The 23,253-nt window shown below is 44.1% G+C and overlaps 1 protein-coding gene across 2 annotated transcripts in view; it reads right to left on the reverse strand.

The window, feature by feature from the left end:
- Window positions 1-348: 348 nt before the first annotated feature.
- The window catches only part of RBP1 (retinol binding protein 1), a 42,686-nt gene continuing 19,781 nt past the window's right edge, over window positions 349-23,253 (reverse strand). For both annotated transcript variants that reach the window (XM_066621163.1, XM_066621162.1), the window contains 2 exons: window positions 10,872-10,973; window positions 349-621 (listed from right to left, as the gene is read on the reverse strand). In XM_066621163.1, the coding sequence (XP_066477260.1) occupies window positions 568-621; window positions 10,872-10,973 (156 nt within the window). In that variant the 3' untranslated portion in view covers window positions 349-567. The remainder of the gene's footprint in view (window positions 622-10,871; window positions 10,974-23,253) is intronic.

Raw genomic sequence — 23,253 nt, forward strand, 5'->3', positions numbered from 1 at the left:
CCTCCTTCTCCCTCTGCTACCAACTTACCAAGAGTGGTGGAGCCTCCAGGAGCCACTGCTGCATGCAACACACACCTCTGCCCATTTGCAGCAGTGACCCAGAAGTGTATGTGGGTGACCTGGCTTTTGCACTGCCATAAAAGGCCCTGTGCTGCTGGAACATGGGTTTTGGTAATACAAACCCAATAGGGTCAGGTTTAGCATTCAAACCAAAAATTAAATCTTGTGACTAGCTTATTTTTTTTTTTAAACCAGCATATTGATATACACAAAAATGTACATCACACAGTTGAGGTTCCATTAACTTTATTCAGAATGTCTCTGTTCATTTGGAGATAATTATCTCTTTTTTAAAAAAACAAAACATCACAAATGTAGCAAAAGCCACTACACACATGGATAGATACAGACCATGGCCTCTTTTCTAGGTGTTAAGTAATAAGGATATATTTCTGTGCACTAACTGCAGTTGTAGGTTTGGCAGCAGATCCATATGTTTTCTTTGACATGCTTGGGCCCTTGACATGCATGTTTTCTTGACATGCAGTAACAGGCTGGCCAGGATCATCACTGTACCTTCTTAAATACTTGCTTACACTTGACACCACAGGCTCTTATCTCCTGAAAAAGAAAGTTCAGCTCTTAAAAGCTACTTGTTCAAGGACAGTGTGTGCTTCACAGAGAAATCTGATTGCTTAAGAAATTGAACTACTTAAGGTTAAGTGGTAACATTTAAATAGTTGAATAATTATAGTGAGAACATGGCCATACCCATCTTATTAAGGGATCAACTGCATCCTTTTCACATCATCTTATCCAGGTAGTGATGATGGGGTTTTCCCTGTTGGGGTTTTCCCTTAGCAATTGTTTTAAAGACAATCAAGACAAAGCAAAGCAAAACAAAAAAGCTGATGAAAAATGGGCAGCCAAATCCTACCTAATTTCCCATGCATCGATGCAGTGGCACTGGTGTGGCTTCTGCTGCATCCTGTATGGGGAATTTCGGCTGCTGGGTGTCTCTTCAAGGTAAGGGGACATCTGCCCCCTTGCTACTGAGCCAGCTATATAGCTGGTACAAGTCTGCACTGATCCGTGTTGGCTGATCAGGCCCAGGCAGATGGAGAGGATATGGCATGTGCTAGTGTTGCTGATCCTGCCCCCCTCCCAGTTGCAATCCACCCGTCCCCCTGCCTGTCACACACACACACCCCCGCGCTGGACTTACCTGCTCTGGCATGCGTAGCTTTGTACGCCAGCACCAGTTGGAAGGCTCTGGCCTTCCTGCCAGCACTACTTGTAGGCTCACAGTTGCAAAGTGTTTTATGGCACTTTTGTGAGAGCTTGCACCAGCAGAACATGTGCTCAACTAGTGCTAGTAAGCATTAGGATTGGGTCAGGAGACAATTTTCTAAAAACCCAATGAATTTAATTTTAATTATCTTTTTCAGCTTAAAGAAATACAAATACAGTATCATATGGTATCATATTTCAATATGTACTCATGCCGTATGTATCTGTGCACACTAGATTGAGAGTCATATTGCATTTTGTACTGTTATAGTGGTATCATAAATTGACATGGATTAAAAATAGCAATAAGAGCATCCCTCCTGCCTTCCAGTCACAATTTCTCAAATAACTAAGGACAATTGCTTAGTCTTTGTGTGAATGTGTTTTTTTTTTTAAAGGTATTCTATCTGGGTGTCTGTTTATTGCTGCTGAGTTTTTAATGTTCACTATGTTCTATTTAATTGGTTCTAAATTGATTATTTTTATTGAGTTGGATCTGAAGTTTTTGTTCTGTGGACAGAAAGTGATGCTACTCAAAACAGAGAGTTCCTCTTGCAGAAGGGGTCCTTTCATGAGCAGAAGAGGTTCTTCTGTGATTGAAATAAACTTCAACTTATTTATTTTGGTTTTTGTCAGTTGCCTTGGAAGCCTTCTGCTGAAAGGCAATCTAAACTAAAGAAAATAAAACAAATAGATCCCCACAGATGGGGATCTGATTATGCCCAATGCTAGCCGAAAAGAGCAAGAATGATGGCATGAGGTGATTTGGCAGGCAGTGGGAAACCCCTGTACTGACCCTCCCATGACACCCCTACCTGCCTCCTGATGGAGCACTGGACACTACCACATCCAGTTGCAGTGAGAATTTGGGGGTCTGTTTGTCCTGCTGGCCTTCTGGCCAAACTCTAACAGCACCCTTGATGACTAGATGCTACTCACACAAGGTGGAGGTTCGGTATCTGCACACATCATTAAAAAGTTATGTTGTGTTTATTAGCTAGTGCATCACATTGTTGGCATAAAGTACGGGCAGTATGCAAACCTGACTGCTTCTCTTTGGTCTGCTCCACCTGGTACTATACAAAAGAGAAAGAACCTTGGCTAAACCTCAGCTTCTGGTTGTCCTCAAAGCTTTGGGTACCTAAACCATGGTGGATGCCATGTGCTCAAAGCACCACTAACTGTTCACTTAGAAAGAATCACATCGCTCTTGAAGAACTACCAGAACGAAGGGAGTCTCTGGATATAGAGAACTGTTAACGCAAACCAACTTGCAAAATCAAGATCAAGCATGGATACACACACTATGTTTTGGGTTAGGCAGCTATTCTTGACCTTTTTTTTGCTATGTCCCTTAGGAGCTCTTTTCAGGTTCTAGCCGCGTGCCCCCCCAACACCAAACAACGACACAACACGAACAGATAAACATAAGATTCCCTTCTTACAATTTTCAGTCTGTCCCCAGGGGGCCATATGGCTGCCCTAGAGCACAAAATATGTCTGCACCCCATCTGATGTTTGGGAGGCTACCATGTGACATGTTAAAATATGAAAAAGCAGGGCCCACTCTTTCTTTCAGCAGAAGCACACATATTTAGACTGGTAGGGACACTGAGAGTGCAATCCAGATGTATTCTTGGGCAGGTGTGCCATAAGACACTTTTGTGCCACCTCAGGAGTCGGGGGGGGGAGCGAATCTGGTGCCATTGCACTAGCAGAATGGTGAATTCATGCTGGCTGAGCCAGGTTGGCTTGGGGATTTGGGGAGGGTAGGGGGAGGGCATTCCGGAGGCATTCCAGGGCAGGAGAGACAGTGTGGGTGGTGAAGGTGGGAGGAGGGCAAGCAGCAAGCAGGCCAGCGGGAGGATCAGGCCCAGGAGGGGGATGGAGCCAGGATCTGGAATTTATGCTGGATTCTAACCCTCCTTCCAGGTGGCCCAGACTTACACTTGGGCTGTTCAGATCTTTGCCACTTCTTTAGGTGGTGTGGATCCAAGTAGCCTCATAGGGGCAGCTGCCATGTGACACGGGGTAAAGGGGAAGCATTCCTAGTTGTGCTGCAACACAGTCCAGCCCTACACTGAATGCAGCGCAGGCCAGCCGGCCTGCCTGCTCCAGGGCATGTTATGACTGGGCTGCTCGCATTCCTGCTTGAATGTAAAATATAACTTGTACAGCAAGCGTTAGACTCAATCTTTAACTTTTTAGCCACAAGTAACTCTATTCAAAAGCTTTATATCCAGTATATAAATTACAAATCTCTGTAAGGCGAAAAAAAATTGGAGATGTTCCACACCCACCTCCCACAGACCTTCTACTTAAGGAGTCAATAGCTAGGTTGATATTTGCACAAAAAAGGACTTGCGGTGTCTTTGATTTAACAGAAAAGATCAAGCTTGGCTTTCTAAAGGCGAAACTTTTGGATAAGGTTAACAATATTTTTTAAGAAATAAATGACCTGGATGCTATGAACATAATTTGCTCAGTCTAAAGGAGAGCGTTTCAAGAAAAGATTAATCTAGTTGAAGGAATACATTCCTGGGGTGAGTGACCTAAAGGAGGCAACTATCTGAATGGAAGGAGAACAAGGGAAAAGGAAGCATTTTAGATTTCAAAAGTTACAAGAGTGACAAAAGAAGGCCTGATTGAATGGCGGTGATTCGACAAATGGATTCGACTTTGGCTGGCATCTTTTGTTAGGAGTGTGTCTGTCTGTCTATGTTTGTGTGTCTATGTTTCAGTGATTAGGGAACATGTACAGCAGGGATGACCTCACCTGTGGCAGACTTCAGAGGGGCAATTTTCCTCTGTGTTGGACCTAGGGCCTGCTTGATACCATCATACATCCCCTTGATGTTGCCCGTGTCAGCTGCTATCTGTATCTCGGAACAGAGCTGGAGCCAGTAGTCGTTAGCACATCTCCTGGCAGTCTGTTGGACTTTGCTGCGAGCAGTTCGGAGGACCTGCAGGTTGCGCTCACTGGGACAGGCCTTGTATGCTGCTTGAGCTCTCCTCTTTTCCTCAATGACTGGTGTCAACTCCTCAGAGTGGGCTTCAAACCAGTCTGCCGCCTTGTTGGTCTTCTTGCCGAATATGGACAAGGCGGTGTTGTAAACGGTATTCTTGAAATGTTCCCATCTGTTGGATGCGTTTGCGTCGGCCGGGCCAGGAAGAGATTCCTCAAGCGCTTGTGCAAATTCCTCCACTTTTCTCTGATCCTGGGTCTTGCTGGTATCAACGCGAGGTCTTCCTTCCTTTTTCGTGTGATACAGTCGCTTTGTTTGCAGTTTCACTCTGCTGCACACCAGGGAGTGGTCAGTGTCGCAGGCAGCACCATGATAACTGCGTGTGATCTTGATGCTGGGAAGGCTGGAGCGTCTGGTGAGGATCAGGTCGAGCTGGTGCCAGTGCTTTGATCTTGGATGTCTCCAAGAGACTCTATGTTGGGGCTTTGTGTTGAAGAACGTGTTGCTGACACAGAGACCGTGATGACAGCAAAACTCTAGCAGGCGTTGGCCATTTTCGTTCATCCTCCCAGTGCCAAACTGACCTAAGCAAGTGGGCCATGAACTGTTATCAGCACCAACTCTAGCATTGAAATCGCCGAGGATGAACAATGGCTCTTTTACAGGGATTTTCTTGACAGTGGTGGCCAGGTCATCATAGAATTTGTCTTTGGCTTCTGCTGGAGACGACAGAGTCGGTGCATAAGCACTGATGAGAGTGATAGGTCCTGCTGATGACTGGAGCTGCAGGGATGGAACGCAGATGGAACGCTGGGTACAGCACTACTCTGAGCTATATTCCAGAGAAAATGTAGTCACCGAAGAAGCACTGAACAACATTGAGTGCCTGCCTGTGCTGGAAGAGCTTGACAGTGAACCAACCCTAGAAGAACTTCACGTGGCCCTGGACTCCCTTGCCTTTGGCAAGGCACCTGGAAAAGACAGCATCCCTGCTGAAGTCCTAAAATGCTGCAAAGAGATCATCGTCACTGAGCTGCATGAAATCCTCTGTCTTTGCTGGAGAGAAGGTGGAGTACCTCAAGACATGAGGGATGCAAACATCATCACGCTGTACAAGAACAAAGGTGACAGGGGTGACTGCAACAACTACCGCGGCATCTCTCTCCTTAGCGTTGTAGGAAAGCTGTTTGCCCGAGTTGTACTAAAGAGGCTCCAGGTACTTGCAGAGAGCGTCTATCCAGAATCGCAGTGTGGATTCCGAGCCAACAGGTCCACCACTGATATGGTATTCTCCCTTAGACAACTGCAGGAGAAATGCAGGGAACAACGACAGCCACTCTTTATAGCCTTCATAGATCTCACAAAGGCTTTCGACCTGGTCAGCAGAGACGGCCTCTTCAAGATTCTCCCCAAGATTGGATGTCCACCCAGGCTCCTCAGCATCATCAGATCTTTCCACAAGGACATGAAGGGCACTGTTGTCTTCGATGGCTCCACATCAGACCCTTTTGACATCCGAAGCGGAGTGAAGCAGGGCTGTGTTCTTGCACCAACCTTGTTTGGGATTTTCTTCGCTGTCCTGCTGAAGCAGGCCTTTGGAACTGCAACAGAAGGCATCTATCTCCGGACCAGATCAGACGGAAAGCTCTTCAACCTCTCCAGACTGAGAGCAAAATCCAAAGTCCAGCTGAAATGTCTGCGTGACTTCCTCTTTGCCGACGATGCAGCTGTCACTACCCACTCTGCCAAAGATCTCCAGCAGCTCATGGATCGTTTTAGCAAGGCCTGCCAAGATTTTGGACTGACAATCAGCCTGAAGAAAACACAGGTCATGGTTCAGGATGTGGACTCACCTCCCTGCATTACAATCTCTGAGCATGAACTGGAGGTTGTCCATGACTTTGTGTACCTTGGCTCAACGATCTCCGGCACTCATTCTCTCGATACCGAGCTAAACAAGCGCATCGGTAAAGCAGCTACCACGTTTTCCAGACTCACAAAGAGAGTCTGGTCCAACAAGAAGCTGACGGAACATACCAAGATCCAGGTCTACAGAGCTTGCGTCCTGAGTACACTTCTGTACTGCAGCGAGTCATGGACTCTTCACTCACAACAGGAGAGGAAACTGAGCGCTTTCCACATGCGCTGCCTCCGACGCATCCTCGGCATCACCTGGCAGGACAAAGTTCCAAACAACACAGTCCTGGAATGTGCTGGAATCCCTAGCATGTATTCACTGCTGAAACAGAGACGCCTGCGTTGGCTTGGTCATGTCGTGAGAATGGATGATGGCCGGATCCCAAAGGATCTCCTCTATGGAGAACTCGTGCAAGGAAAGCGCCCTACAGGCAGACCACAGCTGCGATACAAGGACATCTGCAAGAGGGATCTGAAGGCCTTAGGGATGGACCTCAACAAGTGGGAAACCCTGGCCTCTGAGCGGCCCCCTTGGAGGCAGGCTGTGCAGCATGGCCTTTCCCAGTTTGAAGAGACACTTTGCCAACAGTCTGAGGCTAAGAGGCAAAGAAGGAAGGCCCATAGCCAGGGAGACAGACCAGGGTCAGACTGCACTTGCTCCCGGTGTGGAAGGGATTGTCACTCCCGGATTGGCCTTTTCAGCCACACTAGACGCTGTGCCAGAACCACCTTTCAGAGCGCGATACCATAGTCTTTCGAGACTGAAGGTTGCCAATACAATACAGCAGGGAAGTGTATTTTGTCAATGGGGTAAAAAACACAGGAGAGGCCATCAGGTTAAAGGGAAAGGGGCGACGCCATTCAAAAAGATCTGAAGAACAACCATGCTTGACAAGAGTAGAGAACTAAGACCTATCTGGTAAGGCCCTTACTGTTAACATAAAGAAAGATGTGTGTGTGTTAATTAACTAGAAAATGCTGAATTGAAAAATGATCTGTCTGGAAATAATTGTGAATAAACTAAAGCTCTAAAGCTTATGGCAGATCACTTAATAGACATTATGAAAAGATGAATTAATTAACATTTGGAATACAGTGCTGTATGAAGTTCAATAGGATCATAAAATAATTACTGCTGCATCACAGAGTCGTTTTTTTCTGGTAACAGAGACATCGACAGCACAAGCCTACTCATGTTTACTTAGAAATGACTCCTACAGTTTCAGTGACACTTACTTCAAGGAAAGCGTGCAAAGATTGCCATTGCAATCTTTCTCTTGCAGTCTCTTGAGTCTCTCAGAGAGTTGCAAAATAAGGAGATACCAGTGAGCTTTCTGAGAATCAAAATGAGCAATTTCAGAAGATTTAGAAGAAGATAAGAGTTGACCATGCAAGACTTATTAACTACAAATAGCAAACAAATGACGAATGATTAGCATATAGACAATTTGTAGTTCATCTCTCTCTCACACACACAAACATAACACCAAAGGAGATGTGGATCTCGTGGGGCTTTGGTCAAAGATTTGTCTCCTGGAAAAGGGAATAAAGACTGGAGGACAACCAGTCCAATCCTTCGGTCAGGCTGCTCTGCCACAATTTACATTCCAGCAACACAGCCTGACTTATGGCATTGCAAAAATGCAACACTCTATAGTACCTGCCTGGACTGCTGTTAGAAGCAGCTAGCAGTGCCAGCCATGTAGCAGCAATCCTCCTTGAGCCTCCGGAGCTAGTAAATCAGTGTTGTGGCAGATTGTGGGGAAGAGGGGGAATTGTGGCATTGCATGGAAGGAACTGGGGTAGTGAACAGGAGGTGAGAGGGGATGGATCAAGTAGCAGTGGTGCATGCTGGGCCTCATTCCCTTTTTAAAAAAATCTCCGTTTCCTTTCCCTCCACAGATATATGCCACCAAAAGAGGTGGTGTACATCCGACGAGCCACTTAGGAGCCCCAGGGCTTGCTCAGTAATTAATAAGTAATTTTTACCACCCATTTGCCTTTGGGTCATCCCCTTCCCCATGACTGGATGCACCACACACCTTTTTGGCACAGCTGCATCAGCAGGAGATAGGATTGGAGCCCAGGGGTCCAATTCCATCCCCTTCTAAGTCATGATGACACAAATATTGTTCTTTGCACACCTGGGTCTTGCCTCTAGATTGGCAACTTGCAATTGTTGTGGTACCCCCTTGAAGGCTGCATGTGGCCTGGGGCCTGTTAGTTCCTGGTTTCTAAGTACTGCTTGCATAAATGGTACTGGGAAATTGTATAGCATAGGCTGCGTGAAGTGAGCATCAATGAACCAGTGCAACAACTCTGTACTAATAACTTGGGAGGCAGACACTGCTCTTTTCCTTTTGATTTAGGAAACCTCTGCAGACACAGGGTACTCTACTTCCTTAGCTGTGTATTAATAATCATAGTCAGTTTGGCAGTCATTACTTGTTATAAATTATGCAAACTGAACTTGACATTTTAATTCATGCCACAGTGGAGACGCCTGGCTCTGTATCCCAAATCTGTTTCTGTCTGTGTTTCTGGATTAAGCTTCAAATGGAAGGAAGAGATGGGGTTTCAGAACATGACTTAATTTTGTCAGGTTTTTATCCAATGAATTAAAAAGAGCTGGCAATGCATATTTCAATTCTTTAAGAAAAATGGAGGGGGGGGGGTTACTTTGCAAAATTAGAACAGATATTAATTTTTTTTCTTTTAAAACAGGCCTCTTATGGCGTGTAAAACTGCAAATCATGTCACAATAGGACATCAATGGTACCATTAAATTGTTGCCACAAAAGAAAATGTTGGATCAGCTTATTTGACTATGTGCAATTTTGTAGTGACACTTGACCTGCAGCATATGTATCAACCACCTGAATGCTGCAGTTAGGGGTTGTTCACACACCATATGCATCAGTTGAATACTGTATCCCTGTCATCTGAATGCTGTTACATATGAACTGACTCCATTAAAAGCATCACATTTGAAGTGACAGGGGGCGATCTGAAAGTCCCACCAGCAGTGTTAAATCTGGGAGGCTCTGTTTGAACATGTTAATTATCACTTGATGTTGCATTCATTTTCAACCACTGTGCCATGGCACACTGGTGTGCCGCGAATGGTCTGCAGGTGTGCCGCAGCAGTTTTGTGGATGGTCATTTATTAGTAGAGCCATTGGGGGATTTGAACTCCCCACCAACAGCATGTGCCTTGTCAATGGTCAAAAAACTGATGGTGTGCCTTGACAATTGTGTGTCTTGACACCTTGTCAGTGTGCCATGAGATGAAAAAGATTGAAAATCACTGAGCTAAACATACACCTGTGAATCATTCCTTATAGTAACAGAACTGGAAGGGTGAAAAAAATACTGTTATTAATTCCTTGCTTTGAAGCATATCTATGCATTTTCTGTTCCCCAAAGGTCATGTAGACATTCAAGATTACAAAATGCAGAAGTGCCACAGCAAACGTCTGACAAAGAGATAATTCCAATTGGTTTGAGCAAGCCATGCTATGTGCCTGAAGATAAGGCAACATGCTTGGGATTATCAAGATTGTTGAGCACTCACATGGAAAGATTTGAGGAGATACAGATAACAGTTTCAAAAGAGGAGACCACATCTCTCCTTTGCTGAAAAGTTAGCATATGAATTCTTTGCGTGTGAATCCTGCACAAAGAGATTTGAATGTTGTTGTGGTTAATGAGTCAAATTGCATGTTACAGTATCATCGCCATCACTATTGTCAATGTTATACTATAAAGTTGAGATCTTATGCTCACTTACTTGAAAATAAATTCTATTGAATTGAATAGACTTACTTTAAAGAAAATACACTTCGGACTGGACTGTTGGGGGGGGAGAGTGGTCTGTTTTAGAGATGCTGAAGAAACTGAGTGCTACACCCCATCATGGCTGAGGTGTTCAAACTGGACTACATCTCTAATCCACTGGACCACAGCATTTCCCATTACTAGTGTCCGATTAGAGGGAACTTCAGGCTTATAAGATGCATAATCATTATGCCTAGCGATTCAGGGGGATGCTTACAAAGTTAGCATTCTAAACAAATGGTGAAATGCATTTAGTAGGCAATAAGTTCTTAGAGATGAGTTTGTAGTCTCCTTTGGGGAAAGGGCTTTCAATAGTGCTATAAACAACTCCTTGGAAAAGAAGCAGTAATAAACTTTATTAGGTGCTGGTATCTAAGAAAGTCAGAAATAATGGCTAGAAAGAAAATGACACTTTCAAAACTGAATTGTTCACTTTCATTTCCCAAACAATAAAGAACTGTAGTCTTAAAGGTAGTGGGGAAAATAGCATTTCATAAACCTATGGTCTGTGGTTTGGGATGCAAAACTCCCTCCTATTCACACATCGTTTAAATCACAGTATGTGTCAAGGACTCTTGTATTATGGGGTTTCTCTTGTGTAAACAGATCAACTCAATATGCCAAGAAAAGGGACAGTTAATATAGAGATTTTCTGAATTTAGAACAGCACTATTTATGAAAGCGGCATGTAGAACGAATGACGCTGCATGAGATTATTGCTTTAGAAGTAAATCAAACACAACACCAACACTTAATTTCTCCAGAGTTGGCCAACATAATGTGTGAGCAAGCTGTGGATTACTGCATTTAGCCACAGGGGTGGGGAAGAGAAGAGAATCATATTTAAAACATTGAACTTACCAAGTGCATTTCATCTCCTTCAATCCACTGGGTCCATCCACGGCCTTCTTTTTCTCCTTTCTGTACACAAAGAAGTTTATCGCCATCCCATGTCACACAGGTCTGTTAAAACACAGACACTTATCGGTGTGATGGTAGTTTTTCAGTGTCATCAGGTAGCGCCGCCGCCCCCGCCCCCCGCCAAGCATCAATTTCCTTTAGGAAAGAAAACTCAGCATTGAATGAAGGAGCTGTCTCAAGATGCAGCTTCTTCCAAAAGAATGGAACCAGTCACATGAAACATTTCTTTAAACTTATTGTGCTAGAGATTTCACAATGGGCCATCTCATTCATGAGGTGGATCAAGGTGGTTGTCTCAGGTGGTGGACTGCCAGAGAGTACCAGGTGTCTCTGCCAGCACCTGCCTTTGCCCCTCCACTGCTCCCATGTCTTTTCTTGCACTCACTGGATTTGAAAAGAAAGAAGGAAACAAATTGGAAAAGTGGAAGAGAGGAGAGTGATGAGCTAGAGCAGTTGTTCCCAAACTTTGTAGCATCACAACCCACCTCGTCCTCTGCAGTGGGTCATGATGCAATGCTCCCTGTCACTGCAGTGCTTTATTGGGAGCCCCTAGAAGTCGCTTCCAGGTCAGATTGGGTCCACAACCCACTCCATTGGCCTTCATAGGCCCCAGAATGCCCCACACAAGTGACTGGAAATGACTTCCAGAAGCCCAGCACACATGGTTTGGGAAACACTGGCTGAATTTCCAGTCACTTCTCGTCCACAGTTCCTCTTTCATTCTGTTCCCCTCTCTCATTTCAAATCTAGCAAGTATGTGAGGAGTAGGAGTGGTGGCTCTTCACCACCCTGGCACACTGCTGGGTAAGTGCAGATTGCCAACTAAAGTTGGGGGACAGCAGCATTTGGTGCCTCAGGTCAGGTGCAGAAAGAACATGGTTCAGTTGCATCACAGCATTGTTCAGTCTGCTGCAAGTTTAGTGACCAAAACCCTATGAACCTGCCTGAATGCTAAGATCCATTGGGAAGGCCCTTATCTGAGAATTAGGAGAAAGGACCTTCTTGTCCCCAAACTCTGGAACTACTTTCCCAAAAAGGCTCAGCTTCCCCCTTTTCTATTAATTTTTCGCTACTCTGTAAAACCATCCTCCTGCCTGATGGCTGAAGTTTTATATCTGCTGTTGTAAGTGATGTTTTATTGCTGCTGTTAAATTGCTTGTTTAGCTTGTTTTAATTGTTCCTGTTTTTACTGAAATGATTGTCATGTATGGTATAAATAATTATAAACCCCAAGCATGGGCTTTCTTTCCCACCTTGGCCATCAGGTGAGAGCTCTATGGAATAGCAATTGTTTAGAAAAGAAAAACAGCACCAAAATCTCTCTTCTGCTATCTTGAGTGTGTCATTTCACTTATAGTGGCATGTAAAGCTGAGCTGAACAGGGCCAACTACTATGACAAGCTAGCTGGCAAACTAAGGGTTTGAGATTCCTTGAGAGAGACACATTCTGTGACAAGCTAGCTGGCAAACGAAGGGCTTGAGATTCCTTGAGAGACACACATTACAGCTTCAATAGCCTATACAAAATCAATAAACACAATTACAAGCCATTCACACAGCAAAAGTCCTGTTTTGGTCTTTCAACAGCCTAGTTAAAGAGTTGAGAATGATGTTGCATTTTGCTGGCGTTTTTCTCTCCTTATGCATTTCACCTTACCAGTTTCTTCCTCTTTCAATTGTGCAGTCGATTCACCATCAGCTCCAGAAGAGGGGAGAACCACCAAGCCCCAAGGGGGAAAAGTGTTGAAAAGGAAATATTACAAAGATGGCAATAGTAAAGTGACCAGATGCAGAAGGTGTGAGCTCCATTAAAGAGGAAGTTTTCGCAGGTTCAGCCTTTCTTATCTACTGAAAAGTCTCTATCTGTTGAAATTCCCTCTTCCATAGAAGAGAGAAGATGGCAGCAATTCTCTCCTCTTGTGCATCTCATCATTCCACACCATTCGCAACAAGCCAAACACAGTCAACCAGTCATACATGGCTGTCAACCTGCCTGCCAGACACTGTGAAAGTCTGTCTTGTCAAGCACCTGGCAGGCCAGAAGATGTGGAGATCTGCCTTCAGCCTGCTGAGTCACAAGTTGTACAGGCTTGCCCTGCTTAAACCCCTCTATTCAAATGCAAAGTTTTAACCCATGGGAATTAAATGGACATAAATGGGGGCGGGGGAGGAAGTTCAGTTATATCCATCTCACTTTCAAAGGAAATAATTAATCCTCCATTTGCTATATTTGCGCCATGCAGTTCTTTCCAGGTTTTGTGTATATTACAAAACAATTAAGTTTAAACAAATGCCACGAAAACCATAATCTATATTTGGCTTCAGAGAAACTTCAAGTATGGGGAGGAATTTTACCCAAAGAGCCACGAGAAATGAATAGTTATGAAGAGCATCAGAAGGATATTGCCATAAAGAAAACACTCTTTGCAACCTCTGTTATCCAGCTCTTGAAACAAGAACAGAACTCTGCAATCCTATATATGTTTACCTGAGAATAAGTCCCACTCGTGGAACACAGTTAACTTCTAAAGAAATGTGCATTCAGCCAAGTTGTTAGTCCGATGACAAAATAAATCAACTGCTCTTGTTCAAAGTCCCACTTCACAGAAACGTTCCTTTCTCATTCACTAAAATAAAGTTGAACGAAGGCACGTGATTCAGTTCTGCTGCTGAAGCTAAACAGATCCTGCCCTATTGAGATGGCACAGGATTGATGGGAGACTGCCAGGTTCCTATACATAAGCTGCTCTAAGTTTAATGGAAGACCGGGGCATATGTGAAAGAAATGTATATATATACAAAAGGGCAGCATGTCACTTTCATAAGAAAACCCTGTATTTCAGTATTTCTCAACGTTTGTCTCCTGCTGTACCACTTCTCATGGTACACCTATTGGAAGTACCACCAGCAGTAACTGGTGATGATGTCATTGCCAGTTACTTCCAGATTGGGAGGCAAGACGCAACATGACACACAGCAGTAAAAGGCTCAGGGCAGACTGGAGGGCTTTTTCGAGCATGTGAAAAGTGCATGCTGGAGCTCTCCTCACCAAGCCTCCTACCGCTGCTTGTCACATTGCTGGTCTCACTGCCAGGTGGCAGGGAGTCCTGCGAGTTCCGCTGGACACCACCTCAAGTATCTCTGGTGGTGCAAGTACCACTGGTCGAGAAACACTGCTGTATTGTATTATAAATAAATTATGAGGATATTCCAATTAGCACATTTGTCTTGCAGAGAAGGAAACAGATCTGAAATGTTGGGTGCCTATTTAGAAAGCTCTGACTCATGACAATAGCTTGTAACTTGTGTACTACTGCAATGTCTATTTTAAACCATATTTACATGAAAGTTGAGTACATCATCTTTTACTCCTGATATTTTTGGCCTGAACCTTCGCATTAAGGATTTATGATTTCTCTCCGATATGCATGAAGGCACCACAGCAAACAGTAGCATATTTGCTTTTAGCTAGAAGACAGAAATTGTTGCTTGATAGATTTCTTTTGGCAGATAATCTGTAGATGGTAAGTCATAAAACAATGGTCCATAGGAACATCCGAAGACCACTGGTCTAATACTGCATGCTCAAGGTGGCTCTAACTTTGCAAGGGCTCAGGCAGATTTCCCAGCCCTGGTATTCACTAGAAAAACTGGGGACTCTTCTCCAAAGAACCTACCACCAGCCTCTGGACTGCAGCTGCTGCCCCACCAGACTTCACAGCTTCCATCTCATGGCTCCCTGCTGCTCTTCAACCAGATGTAGGTCACTTGCATTTTCCACAGTTTTTTCCAATAATGGGAGGAGGTACTGCACTGTAGAGCTTAGTCAATAGGGATTAATCCCCAAAGTCACTGTATCCCTCAAAACCACACCTTTAAAAAAATTATTGAAAAATAACACCAAGACACCTATGGTTGAAAGGAATGTACTGCTGGTCTTGGCCTCCAAAAGTTGGATTTTCTGGGGTTTGAGAAGTGGTGGATGAGAAACAGGGAAAGCACAGATTAGCTGCTGCTGTCATGCAGATAGTAGCAACTGTTACCCAGCAGATGCCTGATCTTTGAAGCTAAGCAGGGTCAGGCCTGGTTAGTACTTGGATGGGAGACCACCTGGGAATACTGGGTGCTGTAGGCTTATACCATAGTCTTTCGAGACTGAAGGTTGCCAACCATTCATGCAGATCCCTGCAAAGAGTGACAAGTATGGCCATTCTAAAATAAAAGCTTCTTCTGGAACTGGGCAATCCAAGAACTCCTGATGCCCTATGTGGAAAGCCAAATACTCCCTTTCTGGGTGTTGTGGCAGCCTCTGCTCTCTCTGCTCCACTGCTCTAGCCCACCACTCTCTACACCTCCTCACTTCCTCTTCTGCTCTGCCTTTTCTAAATCCAGGTAACAGAAGGAAGAGGAAAAGTGGAGGCAAGTGGGCAGCTAGAGAATGGGTGCCCCATAAACTTACTGTCTGAGGTGGCAACCTGTCTTGGGACCCTGGAAACTCAAGTTCAAATGTGCTCTCAGGGTCAAATCCTATCCAATTTTCCAGCACTGGTGTAGCCGCAATGCTGTCCCAAGGTAAGGGAACAAATGTTCCCATACCTTGCCTCCCCACCACAGGATGCACTGCATGCTCCATTGGCACAGTTGCACAGGAAAATTGGATAGAATTGGGCTCTATGACAGGAAATTCATTGGGTGACCTTGGAGCCAATCACTTTCTTTTATCTGGGTGCATTTCCAGATGGGCTCTGGATAGCACATCAGTTCCCTACTTTTTTTATTTAGCCACATGCAGCAAAGCAACAGCCCTTCAACAACGGAGCAGTTACCACATATTTTCGAAGGTTAGTAGATTGACCTTCTCCCTTAAGGTTGCCTGTTTCTGTAACATTTTGTTGTGTTCTGGGCATCCACCTCTCATAAATGATGGAATAGTGGCATCAGCAATTGTCTTACATGCAGTTATGGCATATTGTACAGCTATTTGCACTATTAGTTGATTTCCCCTGTTAATAAGTGTTCCTGATTTAAGCATGAGGAAGATAGAGGTGGACCACAGTGGGATGATGCTTTTGTGTCCAGTTCCTGTACGAAATAAGACAATGAAGTGTGAAATTCCCAAGACACATCCATCTGGAGGTACTCCTAGTCTCACAGTATGATTGTAGGGATGAACAGTAAGAGAAGGGGAAAACCATGTCTATTGCCCTGAGCCCCTTGGAGGAGCTGCGTGCTACTTCCAGGCTTAGGCGCTGTATGTTGCTGAATCCCAGTTACAGGGGGTCAAGGGCAGGAGAAAAGTCCACCTTTCTCTCCTGCTTCTGAGCTTCCCAGAGGCAGCCGTGGGAAACAGGGACTAGGTGGACATTCAACTCCATCCATCAGGGCTTTTCTTACATTCTGATTTAAGAAGAAATACAAAATACATTAGATCCCAAACTTAGTTGCTTCCCTTCTTTTGGTTTATCAGGGTTTGTTTTTCACACTGCAGTCATGGTTTTGGGTCAAAAGAAGTGACTTTTAAGTGTGAGAAAATACTGCATAGCGTGAGAAAATACCACATCAAGGTTCCTGAGCAGTAAACTATCCTATTTGTATAGGTCAGCTTCTGTGCACATGGATAATTTGTTGGCACAGAGAGAAAAGGCGAGCCTTGTGCACAAATTGAGTAGCTGTGCCGTCCACCTAGCTGGTGCTCATCGAAGTTAGTTTCACTGAGGTCAGTGGCATTATGCAGGTGTTCAGCCGGTATGAGACCAGAAATAAGTTGTGCTTGCCTAATGCCCAAATTGACAAGAAGGAATGCCATTCATCACAAGCACTCTCCTTGCTACCACTGATTCTGTTGACAAGACACACACAAAAAAGACTTTCGACCAGCAGGAGGAGCCCTCACTCAGTATTTCCAGTCTTCAGCTCTCCAAGCTGACTGACCTTGGGAAAATGCAATGATTTTTATGGTTTCTTTTCCCCCATCCTTCTTGTAAGTGATTTAGCATGGCTTCAGAAAGGCAGGAGGCAAGAGACTTGTTAACCCAGCATTCTTATAATCTATGACTTCCAGTGATCCATTTTGTCATCTTCTGAGTGACAAAAGCATGACTGAACACTCACTTGAGTGGAGTAAGGGATTTTATTTTTTAAATTAATATTGTGCCCACTGAACATATCAAATGCAATATGAACCAGGCTCTGCTTTCTCTGTCAGTTTCCACAGGGCTTGCACGGAGTTCTAGCACAAATGGCTGCATTGTTCAACTTTGGGAATGCTCCCAGGACCCTAACTTTTCTCTGCAAAGCAAAGTAATGGATTATTATCCTGCCAATTCACCTGTCTAAATATTCTTAAATACCAGGGGTGGCTAACCTTTCAACTTTAGGGCTCCTGAACCTTTAATAATTGTGCAGAGGAGGGAATTTCAGCACATGCAGCTTGCTATTTGCAAGATGACAAGCTGCACCTGATTTAATTCCCTCCTCTACACAATGCTAAAGGTACAGGAGCCTGAAAGTTGAAAGCTTGACCACCCCTGTCATACACATACATTCGCAGCTATTCACAGAAGATACTATGGTCCTGAATTCAAAGAACTGGTGCTAATTTCATATTGATACCCAAAAGTCAAGATTCTTTGCTTCTGTAGGACCATCAGAGAACCAAATCTTACTAACAGGAGACACCACATGTAGTTAAATCAGAGGCAGCATCACAGGTCAGCCATGCTGGGCACTGGACAAGGGCCCATGCCCATTAGAGGGTCCACTTAGCCATGCTGACCCTGACCTCCCATTTACAACAGCAGTGTTGTTGTTACAACAAGTTGGCCAAGAGACTTGTCTAGCTAGCACCTATGTCTACAAATGGGAGCATCCCTCAGAAGGCCCTGCATCATCTTGGGACGTCTAGGACATGCTCCCTTTGGCCAGAAGAGCAGCCCTTTTGACTACTCTAGCAGCCACCACTGGAGGCCAACATGTTGTAGAGAGGCCCAGAGCTCCAGCTACCTGGTGCCTGCACCCAAGTAGAATTCGCCCTTATGAAACCTCTCGGGTTTGGACATGAAAATCCACTTTGCTGTCTGGCTCAGTCAACCAACTTCTCAAGTTTCCTTTCCCTTCATTTCCTGCCTGCTACCAGCTGCTCATTTCTCCTGTCTCTAGCCCTGTGTGAGAGTTTCCCTAGCCTTGTCTTCTTACTCCACTACAGTATGTCCCATTTTCTTTAGCCTCCCTCATTCATTTTCCTGCCTATTCAATACTCTCACCCACAGGTAACATATTTAAGATTTGGGGTGTTGAGGAATATCAAAGGTTGTTATCCACATACTGAAATTGCAATTAGTACAGCTTAATTTATTTTCTTCTATTATTAATGCTTTTCCTCAAGCAAATAGCAGTGAGATTAGTTGTTACTGCTCAGTTGGGAGACTGAGTGCTGTTCTTCGAGCAGTGCAATCTTATTTCAAATAAGAACATAAGAACAGCCTCACTGGATCAGGCCACTGGCCCATCTAGTCCAGCTTCCTGTATCTCACAGCGGCCCACCAAATGCCCCAGGGAGCACACCAGATAACAAGAGACCTGCATGCTGGTGCCCTCCCTTGCATTGGCGTTCTGACGTAGCCCATTTCTAAAATCAGGAGGTTGCACATACACATCAAGGCTTGTAACCCATAATGGATTTTTCCTCCAGAAACTTGTCCAATCCCCTTTTAAAGGCAAGCAGGCCAGATATATATTATATATATAATGCTCATCTTTATATTGCTAAAGGTAAAAATCATTATTTTTGTCTCTAACAATGAAATCCCACACACACATATACCCCCTCAGTAAGACCCCAGTGATGTCAAAAGGTGAGCACATTTTAAAAATATGATTGATCTGACACCAAAAGAAGCAGATATCAAAGAAACAGAGAAAAACCTGAAATATTACCCAAACTGGTCCAAGATAGGCAATACTGAGCTAGATGGCTTGACTCTAAGGGTGCAATCCTAACAGGGCGTTAGGCCGGCCCAAGTCTCTTGGGCCAGCCTCGGAGGGTCACAAACATGCCATAATGCACATTTCTGCCTCCTTGGGAGGAAGCCAGGCCGGCGCTCCCAGAAGTGCAGGTCTGCGGAGGCTGATGGAAGCCTCCACTCTGGCTTCCTCCAAGTGCCTTGCATCAGCTTGGATGAGCCAACACAAGGACAAAAGGTAGGCATGGGGGAGGCGGGGAGGAGGCGTTCCTGGGTGAGGGGGGTCGGGCAGTGAGCGGCCCTGGGGGCGGACGGGCAGGGAGAGGGAGGTGGGGCTGGGATCTGGCATTTATTTATTTATCTATTTATTTGTAATCTGCCTTTCTCCCTGGAGGGCACCCAAGGCAGCTAACAACATTTAAAAGTCATAAAATACATTAAAACAACAATAAAATAGATATGCCGGATCCCAACCCCTGTTCCTGGGGAGAACGGAGCAGCTTTAAGCTGCTCTGCTCTCCTTGGACTTGCACCACCTCCAGAGGTGGCGCAAGTCCGAGGAGACCCACTGGGGCCAGAAGCCCTTACCCAGAGGTAAGGGGAAATGTTTCCCCTTACCTCTGGCTGAGCTGCTTATGGCCACTATCCTGCGCTGGATACAGCACAAGCCTCCTGGCCTGCCTGTTCCAGCGCAGGATAGGATTGCGCTGTAAAAGACAGATTCACAGAGGATGGGCCTATAGCTCAGTAGTAGTAAATCAGATGTTCTGCATACAGAAGGCTCAGGGTCAATCCAGGAACTTCAACTAAGGTTGCAATGATCTGTACGTGAAACCCTGGAATACCTCCATCACAGTACAGTACACACTCCAGTCAAGTCCGAATCAGTAGAAGGTGGCTTTCTATGTTCTTGTTATCAGTGAAGTTAAAGATTTTGAAACCTGAATTTGCTGAATGTGTAGTTCCACCCTTTTCCAGTGGGAAAATTCTTGCACCTGATACAGGAAACAGGAACTATGACTGATATAGGCAGCCTCTCTTCATCTGTAGTGTGTAATGGAGAAACTTACACATTTCTTTCAGCAGGCGATGGTATGAGCTGCTTCTCTATCCACAGCTCGCAAGTCCACTCCCCCCCTTCCGAAGAGATGCGCAATTCCTTTTTGCATGTTATGATGGAAGCAGGAAAAAAGGAAGTGCGAGTCATTGGTCCTTATCCTCTGCCACTTGCTGCAATGTACAAAAGGGCGTCAGAAAGCAATGCAGCATTGCAGCCTGGTTCAAGTCAGAGACACATACAGGGCAGGAGGTCTGGTCTAGAGGGTAGAGCCTCCATTTGCCTGAAGATAACATCCATAAGGTCGCCAGTTCGAGGCCACCAGCACCGTGCGACCTTGAAGCAGCTGACAAGCTGAGCTGAGTTATTCCATCTGCTCTGAGCGTGGGAGGATGGAGGCCAGAACGTGAAACCAGATCAGAAAGAAACATCTGAATGTTGTGGTTCTTGAAAGATAGAACCTTCTTTCAATTGTAAAAATCCCTACGGGGATTTAAATAGCCTGCCTATGTAAACCACCTTGAATAAAGTCTTGAATAAAGACCAAGAAAGGTGGTATATAAATACCTGTATTAATTATTATTATTATTATTATTATTATTATTATTATTATTATTATTATTATATCAAATATGCTTGAAAAAGGCAGTCCTGCTTTTGCAAATAACATATCCGGAGGCAATAATCAGAAAGAGTTCTGATGGGGTTTTATAGTAGGCTGAACATGTGCTGTTCCATTGCTCTTTTTACAGGAACATCCGTGCCACCCTTATTGCACCACTGCTGACCCATTTTCTGGGACATACACTGCAACAATATATGAACTTGTTGCTTTCTGACACAAGTCCAGGTATTACATCTAATGTTGCGAGATTCTTTGCTTCAGCGATACGTATCAGGACATTGATCCTGAAAGTGGATTAAATTCAGTGGAGTTGCTGCCTATGATGGGAAGTTTGCCACTGAGAATGGGTGCTGTTATGATGGGTGCTGTTATGATGGGGCTTTTTGGAAGATAGAGATTATTTAGCCCAATGTTTTAACTATAAATTTTATATTTTGTGTACTGACATTTTTAAGTGCACAGTTTTATATTTTATGTACTGGTCAGTGACCGTAATAAAAGATTCATTCATTCATAGTGGGCGAATAAACACTTCAACTGCCCAATCCCCAACAAACCTCATCATTCTTTGCTAACTAGAATCTTTGCTTAGTGGCTCCTAGCTGGGAGATGCACAGTTTCTTTAAAATGTAATTTAGCTGTGTAGCTTGTAGGACTAATTTTGCTGGTTCCATTTCCAATTGGGCATGAAACATACTAAATCTTCCCTGCTGCTCTTCAGGCTCTTCAAAATAAACATGCTTCCTTAAATTATTCTTAGCGTCTCCCATGGAACTCAGCAATGACAACAGATGGGACCAAAAAGATTGCCTATGAGAAAAGAGCAGGCAGTGATGGCTGTGTGCACAGCAGGTTGAGAGAATTCCCTAGAAGGCAACATGGGTTCACCCTGGAGATAACACCTGTCTTCAAAATCACAGAACTCTCCTAAACTTTAAGCTTATAGACTTCTCTTTTCCCCTGAGCATATACCACTTAGAAAACAATGTGTTAACAAACTGCACCAGGGAGTGAAATCTTCATTGTTGCCAGGATGCCTGAGAGGATGTGCCTGTGCTCTGATAAAAATGGATCTCAGAACATCTTTAGCCAGAGGATCTCTTTCTTGGTGGGATTATATCACTGCATGGTTACAGACTTATGCAGGACCAAGGGTTGTTTTTCCCCCCCCCTTGTCCCTTGAAGGACTTACTTCAAATCCACTAGAAAGCAAGCAGGTCCAAAAGTAAAGTTGTGTGAGATATGTCAACAATTAGGGCAGCTCTCCATATCTATTTGCAGTGAAAGAGCCAAAGCAAAGCAGCTGGCAATTGGCTTCATCTGTGTAAGGTCAGAATTACCGAGTGTCCACAATACTCGGAGTGGTGGTAGATTAAAGTAAATTCTATACATAAAATTAGGCTAATGTCAAATGGTATCTTCTTTCTGAGTATTAAACCAATGTAAGTTGCAGTTTTCCATGTGACCAAACTGAGAATTCAAGTATATATGGCTTTTTTTATTTTTTAATTGACTACAGGTAAAATGTACATTGATTTTGATAGGTGATTCCCCTTACATTTCCCAACTTTGAGACAGAAAAGTAAGTAGAAAGTGGTTGTGGAGGGGTATCATTTATAAGGCCGTGCAGGTCCGAAATAAACATGTCATCAAAGTTGGTCCAAGACGTCCCAGTGCTTCAGGTGGTGTGCCAAATGCTACCCCTCTTACCTGGTGATGCACCAGTCTTCCCGTACTGGAAAAGACAGAAGAAGACAGCAGTAACCCACCACTCTCTTCCAACACTTCTGCTCTTCCAGCCATGAATGAGCTGGCACTTAACTTTGCACTACTTCTGAAGCACTAGATTCCTTCTTTCTAGTTGAAGCATCTCACCTTTGTACCTAACCATTCTAATTGTTGCCCCAAATGCATGTGTCAATTTTCTGCCAAACTTTCTTTAAACATGGAAATATGATGTCAAAGACCATCTTGTATCCTGTTAATATCAACACGTTAAATGTTAATGTTGCTTGCTCTTACTCTTGTTTTTTTTTAATTTTTGTATTCATGTTTTTATTATTATTTGTTTTTAACTGTGATTTTACGAATTTTGTAAGCCATCTTACATAAAGCACCCAGGTAATCAAGGTGGAAAGGAGAGCTATAAATATTTTAAATCAAATAAATACATAAATATTCTGCCAGTATCATCTGTTACCCCATTTCATTGCTGTTCACTCTTCTTTGTAAGAAGTACCTTTCACCTGAATGTTAACTCACTGCCAAATCATGGTAAGTTATGGGCAGAATCTCTGGATTGTCTTTAGCCTATATTGCTATGGAACTCACTAGCTATGGAGGATAATAAGAGAGTTCACTTATATTTCACTATTGTGGAGGAACAAATCAGTTTTATGGTATGCCTGTCTGTTTTGGCTGCTTGTGGGCTGTCTGTGACAAGGTCTATAATTCTATCATGATGATAGATGGGGGGGGGGGAATCACCAATCCAAGCATCATCAGAAACTTGACAGAAGGGGAGGGGGAGCCTTGTAATAGTCACCCTTGTCAGGAATTTTATGAAACAGCATTTGGATGCATTCCTTGTTTTTATATTTGTATCATCTTTGAGGTAGTTGGTCAATCGCTGCATGGTGACTTTTAAAAGCCTTTGAAAATGTGAGAATCTGAAATGGG

The sequence above is a fragment of the Tiliqua scincoides genome, chromosome 3, assembly GCF_035046505.1.
Source record: "Tiliqua scincoides isolate rTilSci1 chromosome 3, rTilSci1.hap2, whole genome shotgun sequence".
Lineage (NCBI taxonomy): Eukaryota > Metazoa > Chordata > Lepidosauria > Squamata > Scincidae > Tiliqua > Tiliqua scincoides.